Raw genomic sequence first — 21,263 nt, 5'->3', positions numbered from 1 at the left:
CACTCCCTGCCGAGGCCACAGGACGGTGAAGCTTTGGGTGAAGCTGATTTTGTCCCAAGGGATCCCAGAATGAATTCCCACCATCCTCCCAGGCTGTCCCCTTGGTGCCTGGTGGTGAACTGTGCGCACACGCTGCCTCTGTGTCCCTTACACCGCTCTGGGCACTGGAACGGTGTGTGAGCAGCCACTGCAGGGTGTGCAAGGGGGCACAGGGTGGCGGGGATCCCTGTGCCTCTGCTTTGGAATGCTGCCTCACACCTCCTTCACGTTTGGATGCAGGAACTGGCTGCGCTGGCGTTTCACAGCTCTAGCTTTTCCTTCGTTGCAGGCCAGCCTTTGGTGGGACTGAAACAAACACTGATGTCCCCAGAGACATCACGTTACTCAAATGTCAGAGGCACTATTGTACTACAGAAAGAGGCACTGTTTGTACCCATAAATCTTCAAGGATTCATGCATAATTTTTTAGCTATTTTCCAAGAAAAATGTGAATGGATGATCATTCTGAGAAGATGCAGTGTGGCAGAGTAACAGGCAGCCACAGAAAAGGCTTCCAAGAGCCTTGTGCCTTGCTTTCTTTCGGCAAGCCGTGGAGCAGCTCAGTTTGTTACAGCTCTGCATTGTAAGAGCAGCAATGGCTTTTAGCTCCAGCACCTTTTCTCCTCTCCTCTTCTTGTCTTTTCTCCCATTCCCATTCCCATGTTGTCTGTTATGGCTGGCACAACACATGATTTGCATCTTGGTGACTGATCACGGGCCACAGGGATTCCTGACAGCTCACAAGCGAAGAGCTGCTCCTCAGAGGCGACGCTGTAGCCGTGCTCCATGCTCATCACACTGACACCAAACCTCAGTTCAAGTTGAAGCACGTAGCTGTAGCATTTATGCTGTGTGCAGGAGGGCAAAATCAGTCCGCCCTTGTCAATACCGCTGCTGAATGGGAAACTCCATGACGCAGTATTTCTGACCTTGTACCAAAGCCAAACACAGCATCTCCAGGACCGTGTGAGACCTCAGAGCTACAGACTGAAAACAAATCCTCCAACTTGGAGCTTTTCTCTGAAGCATCAACATGAACCTTTCTAGGATAGGAAAGAGAAGATAATTGTTATCTTTGGAGAGCACCAAGAGGAGGTCAGGTCCCCTTCCATATCCCTGTGCAAGCTCCACGGGAGAAGGGGAAGGAAAAGTTGGCTCCCAGGCATGGAAAAACATCAACCTTAGCTACCTTTTAACAGCTCTCAGTGTGTCCATGGCTCTGCTGTCTGAGCACCCTCCAGTGAGCTAACACACGACCAGAAGCTGCTCTTTGTACTTCCTTCCCTGTTGCTCCTCTCAAAGGGAAATATTATTTATCAAGGCAGAGAAGCCTTTGAAAACAATGCCTTGGATGAACTGGGTTTCCTCTCTATGCTTGATTTATTGTCCCTGGACAATGTAATGGGCACAAGCCCTTGCCAGGCTCTCTCTATACTCTGAAGCACTGCCAGCACTGAAAGGGATCATGTGAGCTGTAAAGGCATCCCTCCACCTCAGAATCCTGCAGGTAGCATTGCTCCAAAAAGCAAAAGTTTCTTTCACCTCAAATGAAATCAGTATGAGAGATTAAAGGGCTACTTCCCTTTCACTCCTTTGAGATCCCTTTGTGTTCCAGAAGCAGCCTGTGTCTGCTTCCCTGTTGGTGAAATGGATCTTTTGCCCAGCAGTCGTGCACAGGGACAGGGGGAATAAAAGCCAAGCTTAAGCCCCACAGTTCCCAGGGAATTTGGTGGGCTCCATTATCCCTCAAACTGTCCAGAGCTGCCTTTTAACACCATTTTTCAAGCTGACAGCAGCTCTTAAAAGTAGCTTTGGATTAGAAAGGAAGGAAGACATCCCAGGACTTGATGTTTCTAATTATGCTCCCAGAGAGCCTTCAAATGACTTTCATGAATTTATACCAAACGCAGCCAATTCTCCTGCTGCTCACACTGTTTTTATTCTGATACAAATCTAGTCACTCTAATGGGGCTATTACTGTTTTTAACAGGCTTACATAAGAGCAGAATGAGATCTAGTAGGTGGTCTCTATCACACATCTCTTCCTGGTTTCCAGCAGCTCCAGAAGGAAGAACACCCAATTAGTTACAAGGAGGCCAAAAGGTCACACATGAGAAGAGGCAGCAGATGCCCAACCACTGCGTACACTTCAGGCCCCGAGGTGAGACCCAAGAGCTGAGCTTTCCCACGTCAAAGGGGTCCCGATGGCTCCTCAGCAGGTCCCAGAGCTGCTCACTACCGGGGTCACACCGCAGTGTAGAGCTGGGAGCCCAGCACCCATGGGGGTACCCAAGGGGATGGATAACTGTGTCATTTCAGATGCCAGGTTACTCCCAAGTACTTGCCTGTGTTACCAGTAAGGGACTTGTGCCCCTGAAATGACTTTCCTTTAGAAAAAGGCTCTTTGCGCTTCACCACGTCCAGATCTTACCATTACTGTACTGCAACGTGGTACCCACCACAACATGATGAGTGCAACTAGCTCATGTTTAAGGCTGATGCCGCAGCAATACATCTCTGCAACTGAACTCCTGGTGAGGTGTCTCTTCTGAGAGCTGCTGGAGAGAGGGGAGGAGGAAGAACGCCTTGAAAAGAGACTGCACCTTGGAGTGGCTCCATTCCTTGTTCTTCCCAGTTACCTGCTCCCATGCCTTAGAGCAGAGGGAAGCAAAGAGCAGTTCCTGCCCCCCATGCTCCCGCTTGAACCTCTTCCAGGAGCCACCTCCTGAGCTCTGGAGCCAGCAGAGCTTTAGGAACCTGCTCTGCTGCCCACGTTCTCCTCCCGACCCTTTGCGAGCAGGGGCTGTGCACAGATCCCTCTTCAGAGCAGGAGCAAGCCTCTCAAAGCGATTCACACAGGTTTCCACCTGTTCATTTTGTTGCTGCTGTGGCATTTGAAGGAGTCTGAGGTGGAAAGCCCGTTGGCAGGGAGCTGCTTTCGCACTTGCACCTCCCAGACTGTGCTGACGGCATGGACCTGGCCAGGCTGTGCTTGTGGGCAAGGATCACACACTCTGCTCTGGGACTTGTCTTACTGACAGTGTGACTCCCAGTTACTGCGCCTGCTCCTAGGGAAAACTCTCCATAAACCTGCTCCAGACAGGGAGAGACAATGAAAAATTAACCCTTTGGAGGACTGGGAACTCAGTAGCAGAGATGGCATTTCACTTTGGTGTGATCCCTTGTTCTCTAGCAGTAAACCTGTCTGGAAAGTCCTAATAGGAAGCATTGTAGCTGCATATGCTGTGTACCTGGCCAGGAGCTGCCATGGGATGGTGACTCAGCTCTCATACCCCCTTGCTGAAATGTGAGCGTACCACTGTGACATTCAGGGTGGGTTCGGCTCAGCTGCTGAAGGAACAAAGGGATGCACTGCTCAGTGGTGCTGCCATTGCCACCCAGCATGGTGGGGGCATGGAGCAACTGCTGTGGCACAGGAGGAGTTAACCTGGGTCCTTACTGAGGATCAGCTGTAGGGAACCCAGGTGCAGAGAGTGCCCTGAGACAGACAGCATCTGCTTAAATGAGGGTGGGCAGAGGGAGATGGAAGCAGAGCTAAAGCCAAAGCTGGGTGGGATGGAGAGCTGGAGCCCGTGGTGAGGGGCACGTGAGGCACCACAAGTACCAGGGAGCTGCTGGGAGGTGAGTGCGGGACCTGATGGCTCCCTACAAGTGCCTGACAGGAGGATGGAGCCAGGAGGGGCTGGGCTCTGCTCCCAAGGAACAAGGGATGGGACAAGAGGAAACGGCCTCAAGCTGCACCAGGGCAGGTTTAGATGGAGCTGAGGAACAATTCCTGCCCCAGAGGGTGCTCAGGCATTGGAACAGGCTGCCCAGGGCAGGGCTGCAGGCACCGTCCCTGCAAGTGTTCACACAGCGTGGAGACGAGGCCCCAGTGCCATGGGTTGGGGGTGGCCTGGGCAGTGCTGGGGTAAGGGTTGGACTGGAGGAGCTTGGAGGGCTTTTCCAGCCTGGGTGATGCTGTACTTCTAAAGCTGGGACCGCTTCCTGTGGAGGTGACTTATGTCTGGGGCAGGTGACTCTGGGTGGGTTGAGGGCATACCCAGGCTGAAGTGCTCTTGGTCTGGTTTTCAGTGTACCATGTATGGTACACTGATGTACAGATGTATGATGAGGTGTGCCCCTGCTCTTCTGCCCTAACTGCTCATGCACATGCTCACCTTGGAACATATACTGAGCATCACAGCATTTGTGTGCCAGTGATGTGTTGCACTAATCCCAAGAGAAGAGTGTTGAGAGCAGCAGAATGCTCTGGAGTCATGTCTCCACTTGGTACCTCATTGAGAACCCCTGTGTCTTGCTGGATCTGGGTACGGAGGGAGATCATCTCAGTGGCGTTGCTTTTCCTCCTGCCAGCCTGCAAGAGGGACATTTCCACCAGGGTCTTACTGCTCAGATGTTGCTTTAAACATAGGAAGCCATGATGCAAAGGGTGATTGCTTGTTCAGCTCTGCTCCTTGTGCCAAGTGACAAAAAGTAGGAGGGAGGTGAAGCAAAAATTGTTCCCAACATGGCTGCCCACAGCCAGGGGCTTCATCCTGCAGTGCAGGAGGGAGCAGAGCCTCTTCTCTTTCAGCCTGCAAGGCTGTTGCTATTAACAGCTCAATTTTTATATTAGCCTAAGAATGAGAATTACTCAGCTTTGAAGCTCGAGATGGCATGAAATTAACTATGCTCTTAGAGAGGGCTTTCCTCAGAGTGCAAATGCATTACTGTAATCAGTAACAGTGTGAAATAGAGTGATCTGAGAGAACGCTCTGGTTCTGTAACCACCAGCCAGTGCCAGGGTCTGGTCTGTGGGAAGTGCTCTGTGTGACACATCAGTTCAAGACGTCTCTTTTTCTGTGCCATGGAGATAAGTGGCGTTTTCAAATGTGCATTTAAAAACCAAGCCACAGAACAAGGGCAACAGCTTCTTGGTGTGGTGGTGTCACAGGGTGATCGCTCCTGGTCATGGGTGAGGGACCCCATGGCCGTGGCACTCCATGGCCAGTGAAGTAGCAGCATTTACTGAGGGGTCTCGGCACTTCCAAAAGGTCACTCCATCCAGCACCCTAGGGGCTGTGACATCCATACCTCAGGCTGCTGCCTTCCAGTCACAAAGCAATACCCTATGTACAGCATGCGGTGCACACTCATCTTTCACAGCTGAAAAAGGCTATAGAACACTCCAGGTACTACAGGCATGAGCTGTAGCACTCTGTAGTGCTTCTCTGTGCAGTCTCTGGAGCAAAGCTGCTGCCATCAAAGCTCTGGCTTGGAGCTCCAGGCAAAACACAGTAGGAATTCGCAGTAATTAAGCATTCCCAGCCTTTCAAAAGACACACTGAACACTGGAGCTTTCCCTTCTGATAGCAAGGAAATTGTCCTAATGGCTTGTTAGATCCTTTCAGGAAACAAATATCTTCAGTGGTTTTGCAGTAATGGAATGTAAATGCACCAGAAGTGAAATCAAACTGATTTCTCACCCTGGAGCATTAATATGTAAACCCTCAGCAAAAATTCAAGCCCACGTTGCTGGAGGGGAATGTCTATGGCAAAACTCACTTGGGTTGTGCTTGATAGATGAAGGTGCTGAGACCTCTTTAGGAGAAGCTGTGGTGCCCCAGGGCAATATGAGCAGCACTGGTGAGGCTGTGGGTAGTGATGGTGCAGCAGAGCCCTGCAGCCGTGCCCTGACAGGAGGATGGAGCCAGGAGGGGCTGGGCTCTGCTCCCAGGGAACAAGGGATGGGACAAGAGGAAACGGCCTCAAGCTGCACCAGGGCAGGTTTAGATGGAGCTGAGGAACAATTCCTGCCCCAGAGGGTGCTCAGGCATTGGAACAGGCTGCCCAGGGCAGGGCTGCAGGCACAGTGCTGGGGGATGGTTGGACTCGATCTTACAGGTGTTTCCCAACCGGTTGATTCTATGATTCTATAAAAAATGTGACATACACAGGACTTCAGGCTGTGCACAACTGTTGATCTTTGCACACGGTACAGCATGAATAAAACCCTCGCGTGTAAGACTCCCCTGGCGCGAGTATTTGCGAACAGGGAACAGTAAGGAAAAGCCAACGCTGAGTAATGAAACAGCCATTCAGAATTAGAGCGCGCAGTTGTGCGTGCTGCTTGAAGCCGTCTATTGCCACCCCTGGGGCAGCGCTCTGCTGCGGAGGGCTCCCGCTGCCCGGCCGGGGCGCCCCTCCGCGCCCGTTAACGGCGCCCAGCAGCGCCGGTCCCGGGGCAGGGCTCGGCGGCTCCCGCTCCTGCCCGCGCCGGGGCAGCGGGGTCAGGGCGCGCTCGCGTCCCCGGGCGCTGGGGCTGTGACGCGGGTTTTCCATGACTGCGCGGGGAGCAGCGGGCGCGGGGGTGGCTCCGCTGCCGGCGGGGGCACGGGGACGTGCGAGCCCCGCGGCGCCCGGGGGAGCCGCTGCTGGCTGGCTGCCGGCGCCGTTCCGAAGCGGTCCCTTCCCCGTGCTGCCCGAGAGCGGGGATGCGGCAGCTTCGCGGTCCTTCAGAAGCATTCTGCAGGGGCGCAGCCCTTAAAAACCTGCCACAACGTGAACTTACTGCTGCTGAAATTACACAGGGGTAGTGCCAGTGCTCGCTCTGAGGTACAGCCCGAAAACGTTCCCAGTACAAATGCATCTCAACTGAATCATAGTACGTACAGTGCCTTTAACTGGGCTACTGCTTTCAGCAGTAGTTTTAGAAACAGTGGAATCAAAGCATCTTTCTAAGACTTGTCACTATACAGCCACTAATGTTTTGAGACTGATTGATTCCCTGTTGGTGCTGGTGTGCAGTTAGTGAGGGAATTAACTGCTGTCACTTCATTTGCTTTCTGGTGGTAAAAGTACATGTTATAAAGCATTTTCTTCTTGTGTGTGGCACTTAAGCATCCATATGGATATGGGATATAATAACGCCCAAGTGGGCAAGACTGCTTTGTAAGTGCAGTTCCTGCAGAAAGACAGTGAAGTTTGTGATGAGCCTCAGCTCCTGCAGGACTTTTTGAAGAGTCTCAAGGCGGTCCTTGCAGTTGTGCCTTCTGCTGTTAATTTAAAGCTTTACACATATTACCATTAACTGTTCCAGAGGAGCACAGCTACTGATCACTCTCTTCATGACATCACATCCTTTAATCTGCTGGTTGTATAGGCTCTAAGCAAGAGGGCCTTGCAAGAAGAACGGCGGTCCTGAGCTTGGCCTGACAGCAGCTTCTCCAAGAGCACACAGCATCCTGGGTGGGTGGGCCCAGGTGAGACACACCGTGGGGCTCATCTCAGCAGAATTCTCCTGCAGGCTGATGCCCCGCGCTCGGGTACGTTGTGTTGCTGTAGCTCAGGGGAGCAGCACCCACTCGTACAATGGTGGTATCTCTGTCTGTGGCAGAAGAATTGAGCCCTCGGAGGTGGATGGGACACTGCTGACTGTTGCTGCAGGCTGGGTGGGAGGTGCTGGGGTGGCCTGTGCCCAAACCCCTCGGAGGAAGACCCTTAGGGGGTGCAGCAGGAAGGCAGCATCCTCTGGCCATTCCATGGATCAGCTCTCACAGTGACTTTGATGGCTCCAAACTGAGGGATTACCCCAGTGTTGGTGATTCAGCCACAGCACAACAGACGCAATAGATGTTGGTGTTCAGTTTGCCTTTTGGAGCAACCTTGGCTGAGAATCTGAAGCCTCAGCAGGTTATGGTTTAGTCCTGGTTGTCTGTTCATGCTATGCTCATCTTCAGTGGTGAACTCATTTATGAATTATGACCCTTCCTCTCCCATCTTCCCACCTGGTACATCAGCCAGGTCAATGTGTGCATCGGTTCTGAACCTTTCCCATCTCATCCAAAGTGGAAAATATGCTACAAGATAAAACTGATTGGGCAAAGGCAGCAGAGAAATATGGTCCATTTAACAATAACATTTCTATATAGAATTCCACAGTGTATTGAATCTATTTAATGAGTTTTCTAGATTAAGCTGAAGTCTAGGGAATTTTTTTTATAATGCCACATCCCATAAAAATATCTATGGTCCTGTGAGAGCAGACACCATGTTAATCTGTTTCTTTAATGGTAGCTGATTAGGTAATAGGCTTTTTTGCAATGATATTGACACTATTACTGCTTGTGTAATTCAGTTAAAAAGAAGTTCTGTTCCCCGATACCTTCCCTGTCCCAGCCCCAAGATATGGAGCAAACAGGGTGTGAATGGAAGTGGCTGTGTAATCTATGGGTATATACTAAATACAGTCCCCATGTTGAATGGGACAGATGACATTTACCTTATTCTACCAACCCACAGGCAGACCGTGCAGGGATGGAGAGACCAGCCTCGTAAGGAGCAGCTTCCACTTTGCCAGCCCACTGCTGGGATGGGCCCAGGATTGGTGGCTTTCTCCAGCATTTGTTTCTGCAGGAGCCACGGGAAGCACGTCCTGCGACCTGACTGCCTTCGGGCCAGTTTTACCATTCCTGGAGGCACCCAAGGCAGGGCTGGATGTGGTTCTGTGCAACCTGATCTAGTTGAAGATGTCCCTGCTCATTGCAGGGGGGATGGTTTGGGGGTGTTGGTTGATAAGAAAATGAACATGAGCCAGCTTCAGTGTGCGCTTGCAGCCCAGAAAGCAACCGTGTCCTGGGCTGCATCAAAAGGAGCGTGACCAGCAGGTCATGGAGGTGATCCTGCCCCTCTGCTCTGCTCTTGTGAGACCTCACCTGGAGCATTGTGTGCAGTTCTGGTGTCCTCAACATAAAAAGGACATGGAACTGTTGGAACAAGTCCAGAGGAGGCCACAAGGATGATCAGGGACTGGAGCACCTCCTGTATGGAGACAGGCTGAGAGAGCTGGGGCTGTTCAGCCTGGAGAAGAGAAGGCTGCGTGGAGACCTCAGAGCAGCTTCCAGTATCTGAAGGGGGCCTATAGGGATGCTGGGGAGGGACTCTTCATTAGGGACTGTAGTGATAGGACAAGGGGTAACTGGTTAAAACTTAAACAGGGGAAGTTTAGATTGGATATGAGGAGGAAACTCTTTCCTGTGAGGGTGGTGAGGCACTGGAATGGGTTGCCCAGAGAGGTTGTGAATGCTCCATCCCTGGCAGTGTTCAAGACCAGGTTGGAAGAGGCCTTGGGTGAGAAGGTTTAGTGTGAGGTGTCCCTGCCCATGGCAGGGGGGCTAGAACTTGATGATCTTAAGGTCCTTTCCAACCCTAACGATTCTATGATTCTATGGTCTGGATGACCTCTGAACATCCCTTCCAACCCAGACTATGCTATAATTCATATCCCCAGGAGGATGCGGAGCCTGCTGCTGCATCCTCACCGCGCTGTCCCATCACTACGCTCCACCACCAGGGTTGGAGTGAGGCATAGCAGAGATGAGGAAAACCAGGTTTCTGGAAAACCCTGGGAGCAGAAGAAGGAGAGGGTTTGTTGTGCCAGGGACCTGATAGTTTGTCTCAGTCAGTGAAGGGTTGGGAGCCCTGCGGAGGCAGCAGAACTGACCTAGCACATGGACACACACCCAAATTACATCACATTCCTTGCTTAAAAGAAACCCAATTCTGAGAAACTTTAAGTGGTTTAAATTATAAATGAATCACTTCCCTGTGTGGGATCCGATGAACTCGTTGCTTACAACACCGGGACAGCTGCAGCTACCCTGCAAAGGCTGCTGAGAAATACCCTGAGGAGGGGCTGAGACCACCCCCGGTCCCTTCCCAACCTGCTTCTGCCACCGACAGCAGCCAAACCACATCCCCAGTGTCCCCTTGGCCATACAAACCCAGTGTAATCACTTCAAATGACCAGGGGTGGGTGATCCTCCTTATAATGAAACTGCTGGCTTCTGGGTGAGCTTTTTGATAATTTTCATCAGGAAATTGCTTAGCATAAGTCGTTAATTCCTTTATCACAGGATCCCAGAGTGGTGTGGGTTGGGAAGGACCTTAAAGCTCCTCCAGTTCCAGCCCTCTGCCCCCTGTATTTATCATATTGCAAATTTGTGCCTGGTAGAACAAGCGTTTCCCTAAAAGCACGGGAAGGCTGAGCTGTGTTACCTGTTTGTCTGTCTACTGAGATGAGCTCTTAGGCAGAAGCTCTTACCTGGGAGGGTGCTGAGGCGCTGGCACAGGGTGCCCAGAGAAGCTGTGGCTGCCCCATCCCTGGCAGTGTTCAAGGCCAGGTTGGACACAGGGGCTTGGAGCAAGCTGCTCTAGTGGAAGGGGTCCCTGCCCGTGGCAGGGGTTGGAGCTGGAGGAGCTTTGAGGTCCCTTCAACCCAAACCCATCTGGGATCGTAAGACTGTAAAACCCATCTTTTATTCTGCAAGAAGGTTAAAAGCAGCAGTTGCAAACACAACCGGGGGCAGCGGTTGTTCTGCTCCTATGTTAATATTTAGTTTAGCTTGTTTAAAAAGGACAAAATTCTCTGTTAGCCTTCACTGGGGGAGTGACAAACACTGAAGGAAGAAACTCAAAATGTGTAGGTTCAGTCACACCTCGATTATTATGGAAGTCAGTTAAGTTCCATTTGGAAATGTGTGTGATATAACAGCACAGCCAGGGGTTAAGAGCTCACCAGAGATCGATGATGGCACTGGTCCTGCTGTGAGGACACTTGTGGAATGCTGGATAGGGAAAACCAGCCGTCTAATGGCAGGGCTAAGCTTTAATGAAAGACATTATCAGTCAGCAGTGGGAAAGGCCTTCCATTAGGCTCCAGGAAATACAGTAATAGACCTATCACTGCCGGTGCCTCACCGTTTAGATCCAGATCCCACTGTGGGATACCCGTGCAGCCGGAAAGCACGGCGCCAGTCATCCTTACAGTGCTAATCCAGTGAATGCTTGGTGAGAAATGCCTTCTGAAAGATGGAGATGAAAACCTCACTCTTGCCCTTTCTCATTAGCCAGTAGTGAAGCCTACAGAGCACCCCTGTGCACACTGCAGCTGCAGTGGTGCAGGAACAGCGGTGGAAGTGGTTCAGGGGACTTCCCCAGGCTGGGAGCCCCAGTTTGGGGTGGGACAGAGCCTCCAACTGCACATTCCATCTGTCACCATGAATTCACAGACCCATGGGATGGTTTGTGTTGGAAGGGACCTCAAAGCTCCTCCAGCTCCATCCCCTTCCACGGGCAGGGACCCCTTCCACTAGAGCAGCTTGCTCCAAGCCCCTGTGTCCAACCTGGCCTTGAGCACTGCCAGGGATGGGGCAGCCACAGCTTCTCTGGGCACCCTGTGCCAGTGTCTCCCCAAGCTTCTTTCCTTTTGGAGTGGTCATAAAACACAGGGAAAATATAAAAGCAAGTGATTACAGAGGTCTGTGAAAGGAAACAAATTTTTAAGGACTTGGCCTGGAGAGTTGCTGTTCTGGGCTCTGAGGTTTCTGCTGCTGCCCGGCTTCCCTGTTGGCAGTAACTGTGGAACTGCAAATTTCACAGTGTAATTTTGAAGTACCCGGGACAGGCATTCACACTGAACACCAACTGTGCTGGCTTTTGAAGGGCAAACTCTAAAGATAGTCAGCTATGTCAAAGAAAATGGCTCTGTGTAACTTCTGCGGTCCCTGAGCAGCTGAAAGAAACAATCTCACTGCAGATCTTAGTCTGTGCTATCCTTTCTGTTCTTACTCCTACTTTGGCATGCTTAGCATAAAACAAATCAGAACAACTTACGATTGGTTCTGATTCAAAGGTGGGCAGAAATAGCTGTCTTGAGGCCAAGGTGGAGGGCTGTAATAATCAGGATGCGAGTGTCCCGTTGCCTGATCTCCAGACATAAGCTGACCATAAGTCCCTTGGCTGCCTCCATCACCCTCAGTTATTTGGTACCTGAAGGCATGCAGTGATGCTCGTGCTGCGGAAGAGCTCCTTTGTCCCACCAGAGAGATGATGGATGGTGCCGCAGGGTGAACATCACCCACTGCCAGCTGTGGGAACACATGGAGAAGCTCCTGCTGTAACATCTGCCAGCGTGAGGACCCCCAGCCACGGCAGGGAAAGGTGTCACCACACACTGGCCTCTCCTGGATCCAACAGCTCCTTGAAACCCCTTCTGAGGAACAGAGGGTAACGGAGCACCGGTCATCCCAGGAAAGCCTCTGTGGCGGGCAAAGTCTTCCCAGGGCGGGTGGAGGAGGAGAAAGAGGAGGATGAGGACAAGGACATGGAGGAGAAGGAAGAGGAGAAGGACGGAGAAGGAGCAGGGTGCTGGTGGTGACCTGCCACCCCTCTGTGTTACACCAGGACCTGCTTGCCTCCCACTGGCTTACTCGCCTACTCTGCAAAAGCATGTTGCTGAGAGACACGGCTTGGTTTGGGGCTCAAAACCTTGAATCCAGGCTGCAAACATTTGGCGAGATCCCCTTGCCTTTGGGCTGCAGAGCAGAGTCCTGTCTCACAGCCGTGCCACTGCTTCCCAGTTCCAGAGGCTTGACAAGCTGGCACTCGCAAGGGCCACCTCTGGTGTCTGGAGAGGGGACACATGGGAGGAAGAGCCGGCCTGCACTCCTGTGCTTCCTGCCCATTGCATGAACAGCACCCTGGCAGTGCCCCGACGTTGCTGGGGAATGGCTCTCACTGGGCTGGGTAACCTTCTCCTTGCCAAGACAGGCAACTGCAGTAGAGCTGAGTGGTGTGCATGGAAAGGGACTGAAAAGCACCAGCACAGCCATCATGCATAGGCAGCCACCACTCATCTGACAGCCGGCACGTGGGACTTGGCAGCCTTAAGGAAACCAGTCTGCTTGTGATTTTGACCTGTAAATCTGCCTGTAATTGCAGGTAGACTTGGCCGAGCAGGGTCACTGCCCGCACATGAACCTGCAAGGCAGCAGGCGATGCACACACCAAGCAATGGTCCAGGGAGGCTGTGGTGCACAAAAGTGCCCATGTTCTTCACTCACAGCTCAGAGGAAACATCACTTCTCTGTGCCATCGAGAGACAGAACACACAGCACACCTGGGCTGAGCCCTCAACAGCCCCAGTGTTTGTCAGCTGAAGTTTCAGGGCTAACCCCGATGGGCTGCAGCTGCACAGAATCACAGCTGAGCGCCTGAAGCACCAATGGTGCTGCAGGGTGTGGAGTTCCACACTCACAAAAGCCATGCAGCCCCCAGGTTCAGGTCTTTGGAATGCTGGGGGTTCTTCAGCAAAGAGCTCTGAGCAAAAGTTGCAGACCCTGTAAGGAGCAACTGCATTAGGCAACAAGGTGGTTGGTTTGAGGCACAGCCAGTCTCTGAGGCTGATGGTATCTGACAGCACCCTGAGGGCACTGACCAGCCCCACAACACTGCCCCTGCTGCAGACCCAGGTATGCATTTAACACCTCAAATAATCTCTAGAACATTTGTGAATGACTTTGGAATTCTGAAAATTGGTTTTTGACTCTTGGGGGGTCTTTCCTGAGAGTCCAACTTTCAGGCTGTAAAGCAGCACAAAATGGAGCAATAGGAGTGAAGGTAAGATGCCCCATCCCTGGCAGCGCTGAAGGCCAGGCTGGACAGGGCTTGGAGCAAGCTGCTCTAGTGGAAGGTGTCCCAGCCCGTGGCAGGGGTTGGAGCTGGAGGAGCTTTAAGGTCCCTTCAACCCAAACCATTCTGTGATTCTGAGGAAATCACAGTTGTGAATGATTTAGGTAAGCACTGCATTACTGTTCAGGTTGAATGTGCCCATGTCCTGCTGCCAGAGCTCCAAGCACCCAGCCAAAACTGAGTCTGACCCAGACCGATGAGCACAGCCCAGCAAGTCCATGTCCCTGCATGGCAAAGGGCGGGGCTGCAGCAGCATGGACACAGCATGGGCTGTCCTGCAGTAGCAGGAGACACAGCTGAGCCTACGGGATGAGGCAGAGGATGACCTGGTGAGGCCAAGCCCCGGGAAGCGCAGGGTGGAAAAGGGAGCGTTCATGGTGCTGGAGGCATGGTGGCTTCACAGGCCCATGCTGGGGGCTGCAGGACGGGACCAGAGCAGAAAAACACCAAATGTGGTGCTTGTTGTCTAAAAGCTGACTGGAAATCTGTTTGCTGTTAATCCTCAGCTCTGCTGCCCAGGGAGCAGCCTGGCCAGAGCTGCTGGGGGAGGGTTCACACTGCTTTTCAACTGAAAGAGATGAATTTGCTTCCAAACTTTCCCTGGTAGCAAACTCCACAACAGGCAACGGCCATCTCCAGCCCCACCTCGAAAGCAGGCCCAGCCATCGGCTCTGGGAAGCTATGGGGGGAGGATCAATGGGACTCTTGGTGCGTGCCCAGCCCTGCTCCCCATTTGCTGCCTTCCCACCAGCAGCCGTGCCAAGAGCCTGCCTGGGTCCCCTCTGACTGCACATGGTGCCTGTGTTGGTCTGCACCCTTCAGGAGGTGCATCAGGAGTTCTGGGATATTGCACAGCCCTCCTCTGGGCCAGTTTCAACCACATTTCCTATGAAGCTGCCAGTGAATAATGTCACACAACTCCGTTACCTCACTTGCGCTTTATTTCAGTGAGAAAAGCTCTGAAAATACTGGTCAAAAAAGGAGTAGCCCGAACACAAAGGACCACTTTTCTGTGGCATCTATGCAAGTAGTGATGTTTTTTCCAGAGTGTGTAATGGAAATTCATGAAGCTGGTGATGCTGGGCACTTCTCTGACCCTCAGGCTTATTGCTAATATTCAGCCTCAAGATCATCTTTTCCCTCCTTGTGGCAAACCTACTTAGTGAAAACCAATCTGATTCTTGAGCCCTTTTCTCAAAGTTAACATTCAAGGCAGGCGCCAAGACTGAAAATACTCAGACTACACTGCTGGGCGAGTCAGCTCCCAGGAATCCTTTTGGAACACTTTATAGACGATGCTGTCTTTCACGTTCCTGTGTTCTCGTGTTTGATCCACTCCTCTCCTTGAAGAAGGCACAAGATTCACATTCAGCAGCTCAGCCATCGGTCAGACATCGATTTACTTAGCGTGGTTGTGACATGTTCATGCTGTAGTACTTCGTCTGCCAAAGAAACTGGCTGAGCACCTCTGGGTTGCAGTGTGGCGATTGTCACCCAGGTTCTTTACAAGTAACTTGTGGTCTGCAGGCACTTCTTATTGTAGTTTCCTGCTCCTGCACACTGCCAAAGTTTCCACCTGGATGCCACATGGCTTGGGATCCCCTGCCAGGCACGTGTGATGTGACACAGCTTCCTCCAGCACACCCTGACTTCCATGTAATCACTGGGGGCTGCAGTTTGTGAGACTGTGCCAAAAACAGAGCAACAAACGCTCCCGCTGGCCCTCATTTTCCTTTGTGTGTGAACATGTCGGGATATATCAGGACGGTGTCTGTGTCCAGCTCATTTCCGATACCTCCAAAGGCTGCGTCCTGGTAGGATCACAGTGCCTACAGTGCAACTTGGTGCAACCAATGTATTGGGAGTTGCATAAAGCCTTAGAAGAAATTGTCCAGAGGAGTCCAGCAGCGTAAAGTGCCTCTGGGCATGAGCACATCCCACACTGCACCTGCCTGTGTGCCACAGCCCACCGGAGCTCAGCATGTATCCCGCACAGAAGGCAGAATTCCACAGTTTCAACATGGGTTTTATTTAATTGTATATTTAATTTGTTCCTTCTAATGCAGAAGAGCAGCGCTCATGACTGAGCAGAGCTTCTGTCGCTCCCCTTGCACTCCTGCACCAGCAAATGTGCCACAAAGAGGAGACTACACGGGATGGGCTCACCAAGTTCAGCACCACTGGACATGGCTGTCTTCTGCAGGTGCTGACCTGCTCATTGACCCACGTCTATCTGCAGATGTGATGTAATGCACTGCTACACTGTGGTGAGGAGCACCATAAGACGGTAAGTCCATGCTTCCCTGGGTCAGAAGCACTTGGCAGGTGGGTTTTTTTTGCTATTGAATGCTGAGAATAATTTTGGATTTCCTCTATCATCAAATCACAGAACCCCAGCCTGGTTTGTGTTGGAAGGGACCTTAAAGCCCACCCAGCTCCAACCCCTGCCACAGGCAGGGACCCCTTCCACTAGAGCAGCTTGCTCCAAGCCCCTGTGTCCAACCTGGCCTTGAACACTGCCAGGGATGGGACAGCCACAGCTTCTCTGGGCACCCTGTGCCAGCACCTCAGCACCCTCACAGGGAAGAGCTTCTGCCTAAGAGCTCATCTCAGTCTCCCCTCGGGCAGGTTCAAGCCATTCCCCTTGGCCTGTCCCTACATCCCTTGTCCCAAGCCCCTCTCCAGCTTTCCTGCAGCCCCTTCAGGCACTGGAGCTGCTCTCAGGTCTCCCCTTCAGGAGCCTTCTCTTGTCCAGGCTGCCCCAGCCCAGCTCTCTCAGCCTGGCTCCAGAGCAGAGCTGCTCCAGCCCTCGCAGCAGCTCCATGGCCTCCTCTGGCCTCGCTCCAACAGCTCCACGTCCCTTTTATGCTGTGCCCCAGAGCTGGATCAGGACTGCGGGGGGGGGGGGGGGTCTCCCCAGAGCGCAGCAGAGGGGCAGGATCCCCTCCCTGAGCTGCTGCTCACGCTCTGGGGGTGCACCCAGCACACGGGAGGGTTCTGGGCTCAAGCGCTCACTGAAGCCGGGTCACGGGGAGCTTCTCCTCACCCAGCACCCCAAGCCCGAGTTTGCCGCTCGGGGTCAGTGGCTCTCCCAAGCTCACTCGGGGTCGCGCTGTGGACACGCGGCTCACGGCGCTGCCCGGCGCCTCCGAGGCGCAGAGCCCGGCACCGACCGCGGGCGGGCTCCGCTCCGCGTGCGCTGCCGGTGCGGGTCTCGGCGGGCAGGGCCGGCGGAGGGCAGCGCGTCCGGCTCCCGCGGCCCCGCCCCGCCCGTGCCTCTCCGGCGGCCTCCCGCGGGGCTCCCCGCGCGCGGCGTTGCCCCTTTAAGAGCCGCGCGGGGCCGCTGTGACGTCGCGGGCGCAGAGCCCCGGCCCGCCCGCCGCCAGCGCCGGGAGCGGCAGCAGCATCCGCGCGGTGCCCGGTGCCCGCCCCGCCGAGCCCGGCCCCTCCCGGGAGCGCCGAGCCCGGCCCCGTCCCGCCCCGCCGACCTGCCATGCGCCGCGGCCCGGCGCCAGCCTCCGCCGGCGGGAGCCGTCCCGGCAGCAGCGCGACGGCGGCGGCGGGTGAGCGCTGAGCGCCGCGGCCCCGCAGCAGCCGCAGGGCGGCCGGCCCGCCGCGGCGCGGATGTCCGCGGGCTGCCCGCGCCGGGAGCAGTCGCGCTGACGGGGCGGGCCAGGCCCGGCGCCCCGCTCGCCGCAGCGCCCCGCGCCCGCCCCCCGCGCTCCCCGCAGCGCTTCCGCCCGCCCGCCCGCCGCCGGCGCCATGGCGGGGAAGGGGCCCGCGGCCGGCGCCGGGGTGCTCCTGGTGACCGCCAACGTCGGGTCCCTCTTCGACGACGTAAGTACCGCGGCCGCGCGCGCCCCGCGGGGGTAACCGGGACCGGGGGGGGGGGCGGTGGTGGTAACTGGGGTCTCTGCGGGCAGCGACGGTCCTGGCGCTCGCGGCCGCCCCGTCCCGCCCGCTCCGGTCCCGGCCGGCCTCAGGTGCTGCTGTGGGAGGGGTGTCCCGGCAGCCGGGCGGTGTTTGCCGGGGTGGGGATGGCTCCGCCGCTTCTGGAGCCCCGAGCGAGGCGCCGGGTACGCGGCCGGCGGTGAGATCCTCCGGGAGCGCCTTGTGTCGCGACAGAGCCTTTCCGTATCACTGCACGGTTTCGGTCGTGCCGTGGCCCGGGCCCCTCGCGGCTGCTCCTCTCGAGGCGCTCGGTGCAGGAGGACCCGGTCCTGCTGAGGGCTCTGCTCTCGCCGCCGCCGGTAACGCTGCGGCCGGGCTGGGCTGTGCCCCGCGGTGCTCGGTGCGTTGTGGGGTGAAAACCCGGTGTAATTTCTGCTTAGTGCTGTAGGATGGTGGGAGAAACGTGTGGAATGTTTCTGGTCGCCGTAAGCACGGCGGGTGCAACAGTTGGTGCTGGCGAAGGGAGAGCGCTTGTGCGTGTGTGAGTTAGGACAGATCCGTACGGACACCTGGAGCAGCGGCCGGGCTCCGAAAGCCCCGCGGCTGTGCGCGGGTGAGGGCTGGCGCCGCGGAGCTCTCTGGAACCGAGCGAGCAGGGAGGTTTTCCCGGGGTTCGCACGTCCAGCGGGGAGCTGCTGCCCTGTGTGTCGGGACCGGCTGGCTCCGGGCGCCAGCCCTGGGTGCGCATCTCCAGGCACCCTACAGCAAACGTGCTGTTCTCCTGCTCGGGGTTTGCTGTGGCTGCTGGAGGCTGGCCTGAAGCACACGCTGTGACTGATGTGTGTGCACTCAGGGGATGCAGTTTGTCGTTTCACCAAGTTTGGTAAACTCTGGCAGATGATCACCACAGTGCTTGTACACATGAAGTGTCTGCTTGTATGAAATAAACGCTGCGCAAATGCTTGTAATAATTTTCCTGGTAATGGTGGTGGGCTTGTCCAGTGCCTGAGAGTAAAGCAGCGGACGGAAGTGGTAGGACTTGGTCAGCTCATCACTGCTGTGTGCTCACTCCCCTTTATCACTGCCGTGTGCTCCCGTTACCGTCGCTCAAGCCTAAAGGCGATTCCCTCTCTGAGCAGAGCCCGCTGTGTCGCTGGCTGCTGTTCAGGCTGCTCTCCTGCCTCCTCCTCCCTCTAAGAGTGCCCAAAGCAGCCACTTTCGAGCCCTGTCACTGACGAAATCCGGAGCTGTCAGATTAGACAGCTTCCTGGCTGCTGCTAGCTGGTGTTGGTGACTCGCTGGCATTCCTGGAGCGTGTTTGTTGTTGGGCGTTCAGCGTGACCAGAGAGGGGAACGCTTCTGCTCTAGCGAGTGACTCCCTTGCCATGCAAAATGTAGCTTTCTATAGCATAAAATGTAGCTTTCTGTAGCAAAATGGGGCTTGTTCGGGTGTGCTTCGCTGCCGGCTGGCGAGTGCAGGGGCTGCTCTGCGCGTCGGCGCTTTCCCCTCTGTGCTGGTGCTCGTGGAGTCAGGGCTGGTGGCAGCCGGGTCAGTTTCTGGAGCAGTACTGGTGCTGTTCAGGCGCAGTAAAGATGGTGTTAGCTCGGTTTGTGACTTTGCTTTTGAGTTATGTGTTGGAGCTGTCAGCCGCTGTTTCTGTTGGTGGGGCCCTTCCTCTTCAGCTGAGGAATAAGTTTCCGTGCTGTGACCTGATGTGATTTCAGTAATGAACAAGAACTCTTGCTTTGATAGACTTCACCTGAGCTGCACTGGGAAACCATTTCCAGTTCCTTTAATCCATTTTTCATTTCTGATTTCAAATTTCAGTTGGAGATACATACTTTAATTAAACGCCCCACCTTTAGTCAAGGTTTGCTGGACCTCAAGGTAGGGTAAGGGTATGCATTTTCACAATGCGTCCCAAGAGGACAGGACAGTGAGGTCAGAGTGTCCCTCACTAACGCAGTCCCACCTTCCCTTGCTCCAGGGATTGATCCACTGCGGCCAGCATTCCTCTGGGGTTTGTCCCTGTTCGCAGCTCGGGATTGGATGAGGCTGGAGGCTCTGGCGATAGGGATGCTGCTGCAGAAGCTGCCTGGCTCCTCCAGGGCTGTGTCCCACTCCCCCTCACACCCCACACCCCCCCCCCAGCAAACCTCACGCCTTGGCTCTGTGATGGATCTTTCTCTGACGTGTTTAAAGCAGCCTGAACATTACTGTGTGGCAGCAGGGCAGCAGCACGCTTTGCACTTCGATGCTCTGTGCAGGCTCTGTTTACTTGGCCGGCATGTGCTGTACGTGCAGATGCTCTGTCTTGGAGACCAGTGTTTTAGAGAAGAATGACTTAAAATAGCTTTGGTGGGCAGTTTGCCTGTGTGGCATAGCCTTTCCTAGATCCTGGTGGTGCTGACCTGGCTACGCTTCTGCAAAGAGGAGAAAATGGCTCTCTTCCCCCTCTGACTGCCAGAAGCAAGTTCTGATAACAGGCTGGTTGGCTCCTGCCAGCCATCCACATCCACTAATAACCTGCTGCAGTGCTGACCTGGGAGCTCATGAATAAACATGTGTACAGTGGAGAGGTGCTGTGCCGCGCTGCTCCGTTCCTTGAGTACTTTTGCTGCTTCATTAAAAATGTTAATGCAGTATTAGATCCACAAATATTCCTCAAAGTTTTATGAGCACGTGCAGCTCATGAATATGGATGCTGTGATTTTTTTGGGTACATTTCTGTTTACTTAAGCATTCTTGCTGCATAAACATTTCCTGTTTTTTGTCGCTGCATACTCTTGCTAACAGCAGAAGATGGAGTTTGGGTTACCTGTGGGTGGGTCGCTCTTTTTTCACCTCCTCTGATGCCCCTGTCTATGGCAGGGTGTTGGACTGGATGGAATTTAAAGGTTCTTTCCAGCCCAACCCACTCTGAGACACCAGCCTCTCTCTGTTTCTCCCTCTCCACGCATTCCTTGCTCTCTGTGTTTCCTCTGTCTGCACTGATGAACTTTCACATTTAAAACCTCACATTTACCTTTCTAGGAGCTGACCAGAGTAGCGGCCCCAAAACCAATCTGGCTGGCACTTCACTGCTGTTACTGCATAGGATTTTAATGACTTTAATATGCTGTCCTTTTTTTCCTGTCTGCTGTATGCTCTTCTTTCTCTCCAGTGAGAGAACGGTTTAGTGCTGTTTGGTTTTCCAACAGCGTTTGGTTTTCCCCCTGGGAGTGGGGTGTGAGCAGCTGACATTGGGGCCCATAGAGCTCATCCTCCCTGGGGTTGTGTGTGGGTTGTGCTGACATGGGCAGGGAAATGCCTCGAACAGACCCATGGAAAACTCCTTAGGGGACAGCCTGGGGCTCAGGAATGATCCCTATGGGGGGTGGAGAATCTTCCCTTCATTGCCAGTGCAGCAAGGGAGCTTTGTTTCTGCTGGTTGGAGGCAGATGGAGATCCTTGCAGTTCACTTTCTGTCGTTGTCTCAGCACTGCTGCATGTTTAGCTGAGTGCAGTCACACATGCTGAGAAACACCTGAGTGCCCACACTTGAAAACTGTGTCTCGCTCTGTGTCAGTTTAGGTGACGTTTACAATCCACGGTATTTAAACCTTTAGGGTGTTTAAGTCTCTAGGGTAAAGATTTCCAACGTGCCCATCAGACTTGGCCATACAAGTTCTGACACTTCTGCTTGGCTGAAAATGACTCGTTTGTTCCAGTTTCCTTTGAAATTGGAATACGAGAGCTGAAGTCAGGTAGGTGCTTCTGGAAATGTTTCCTTCTGTCTTCATACCACTGATTGCATGTA

The 21,263-nt window shown here is 54.0% G+C and overlaps 1 protein-coding gene across 1 annotated transcript in view; it reads left to right on the top strand.

The window, feature by feature from the left end:
* The first annotated feature begins 17,271 nt into the window (after positions 1 to 17,271).
* Positions 17,272 to 21,263, top strand: part of INPP5A (inositol polyphosphate-5-phosphatase A) — a 209,222-nt gene continuing 205,230 nt past the window's right edge. Inside the window, exon 1 of the mRNA XM_062635162.1 lies at positions 17,272 to 17,409. Coding sequence (XP_062491146.1) covers positions 17,335 to 17,409 — 75 coding nt within the window. The 5' untranslated portion in view covers positions 17,272 to 17,334. The remainder of the gene's footprint in view (positions 17,410 to 21,263) is intronic.

This window comes from Pezoporus occidentalis, unplaced genomic scaffold (genome assembly GCF_034315485.1).
Source record: "Pezoporus occidentalis ecotype Australia unplaced genomic scaffold, CSIRO_AGI_Poc_V1 ctg45, whole genome shotgun sequence".
NCBI lineage: Eukaryota > Metazoa > Chordata > Aves > Psittaciformes > Psittacidae > Pezoporus > Pezoporus occidentalis.
Note: the sequence above shows the minus strand (reverse complement) of the source record. Positions and strands in the feature narration are given on the sequence as shown.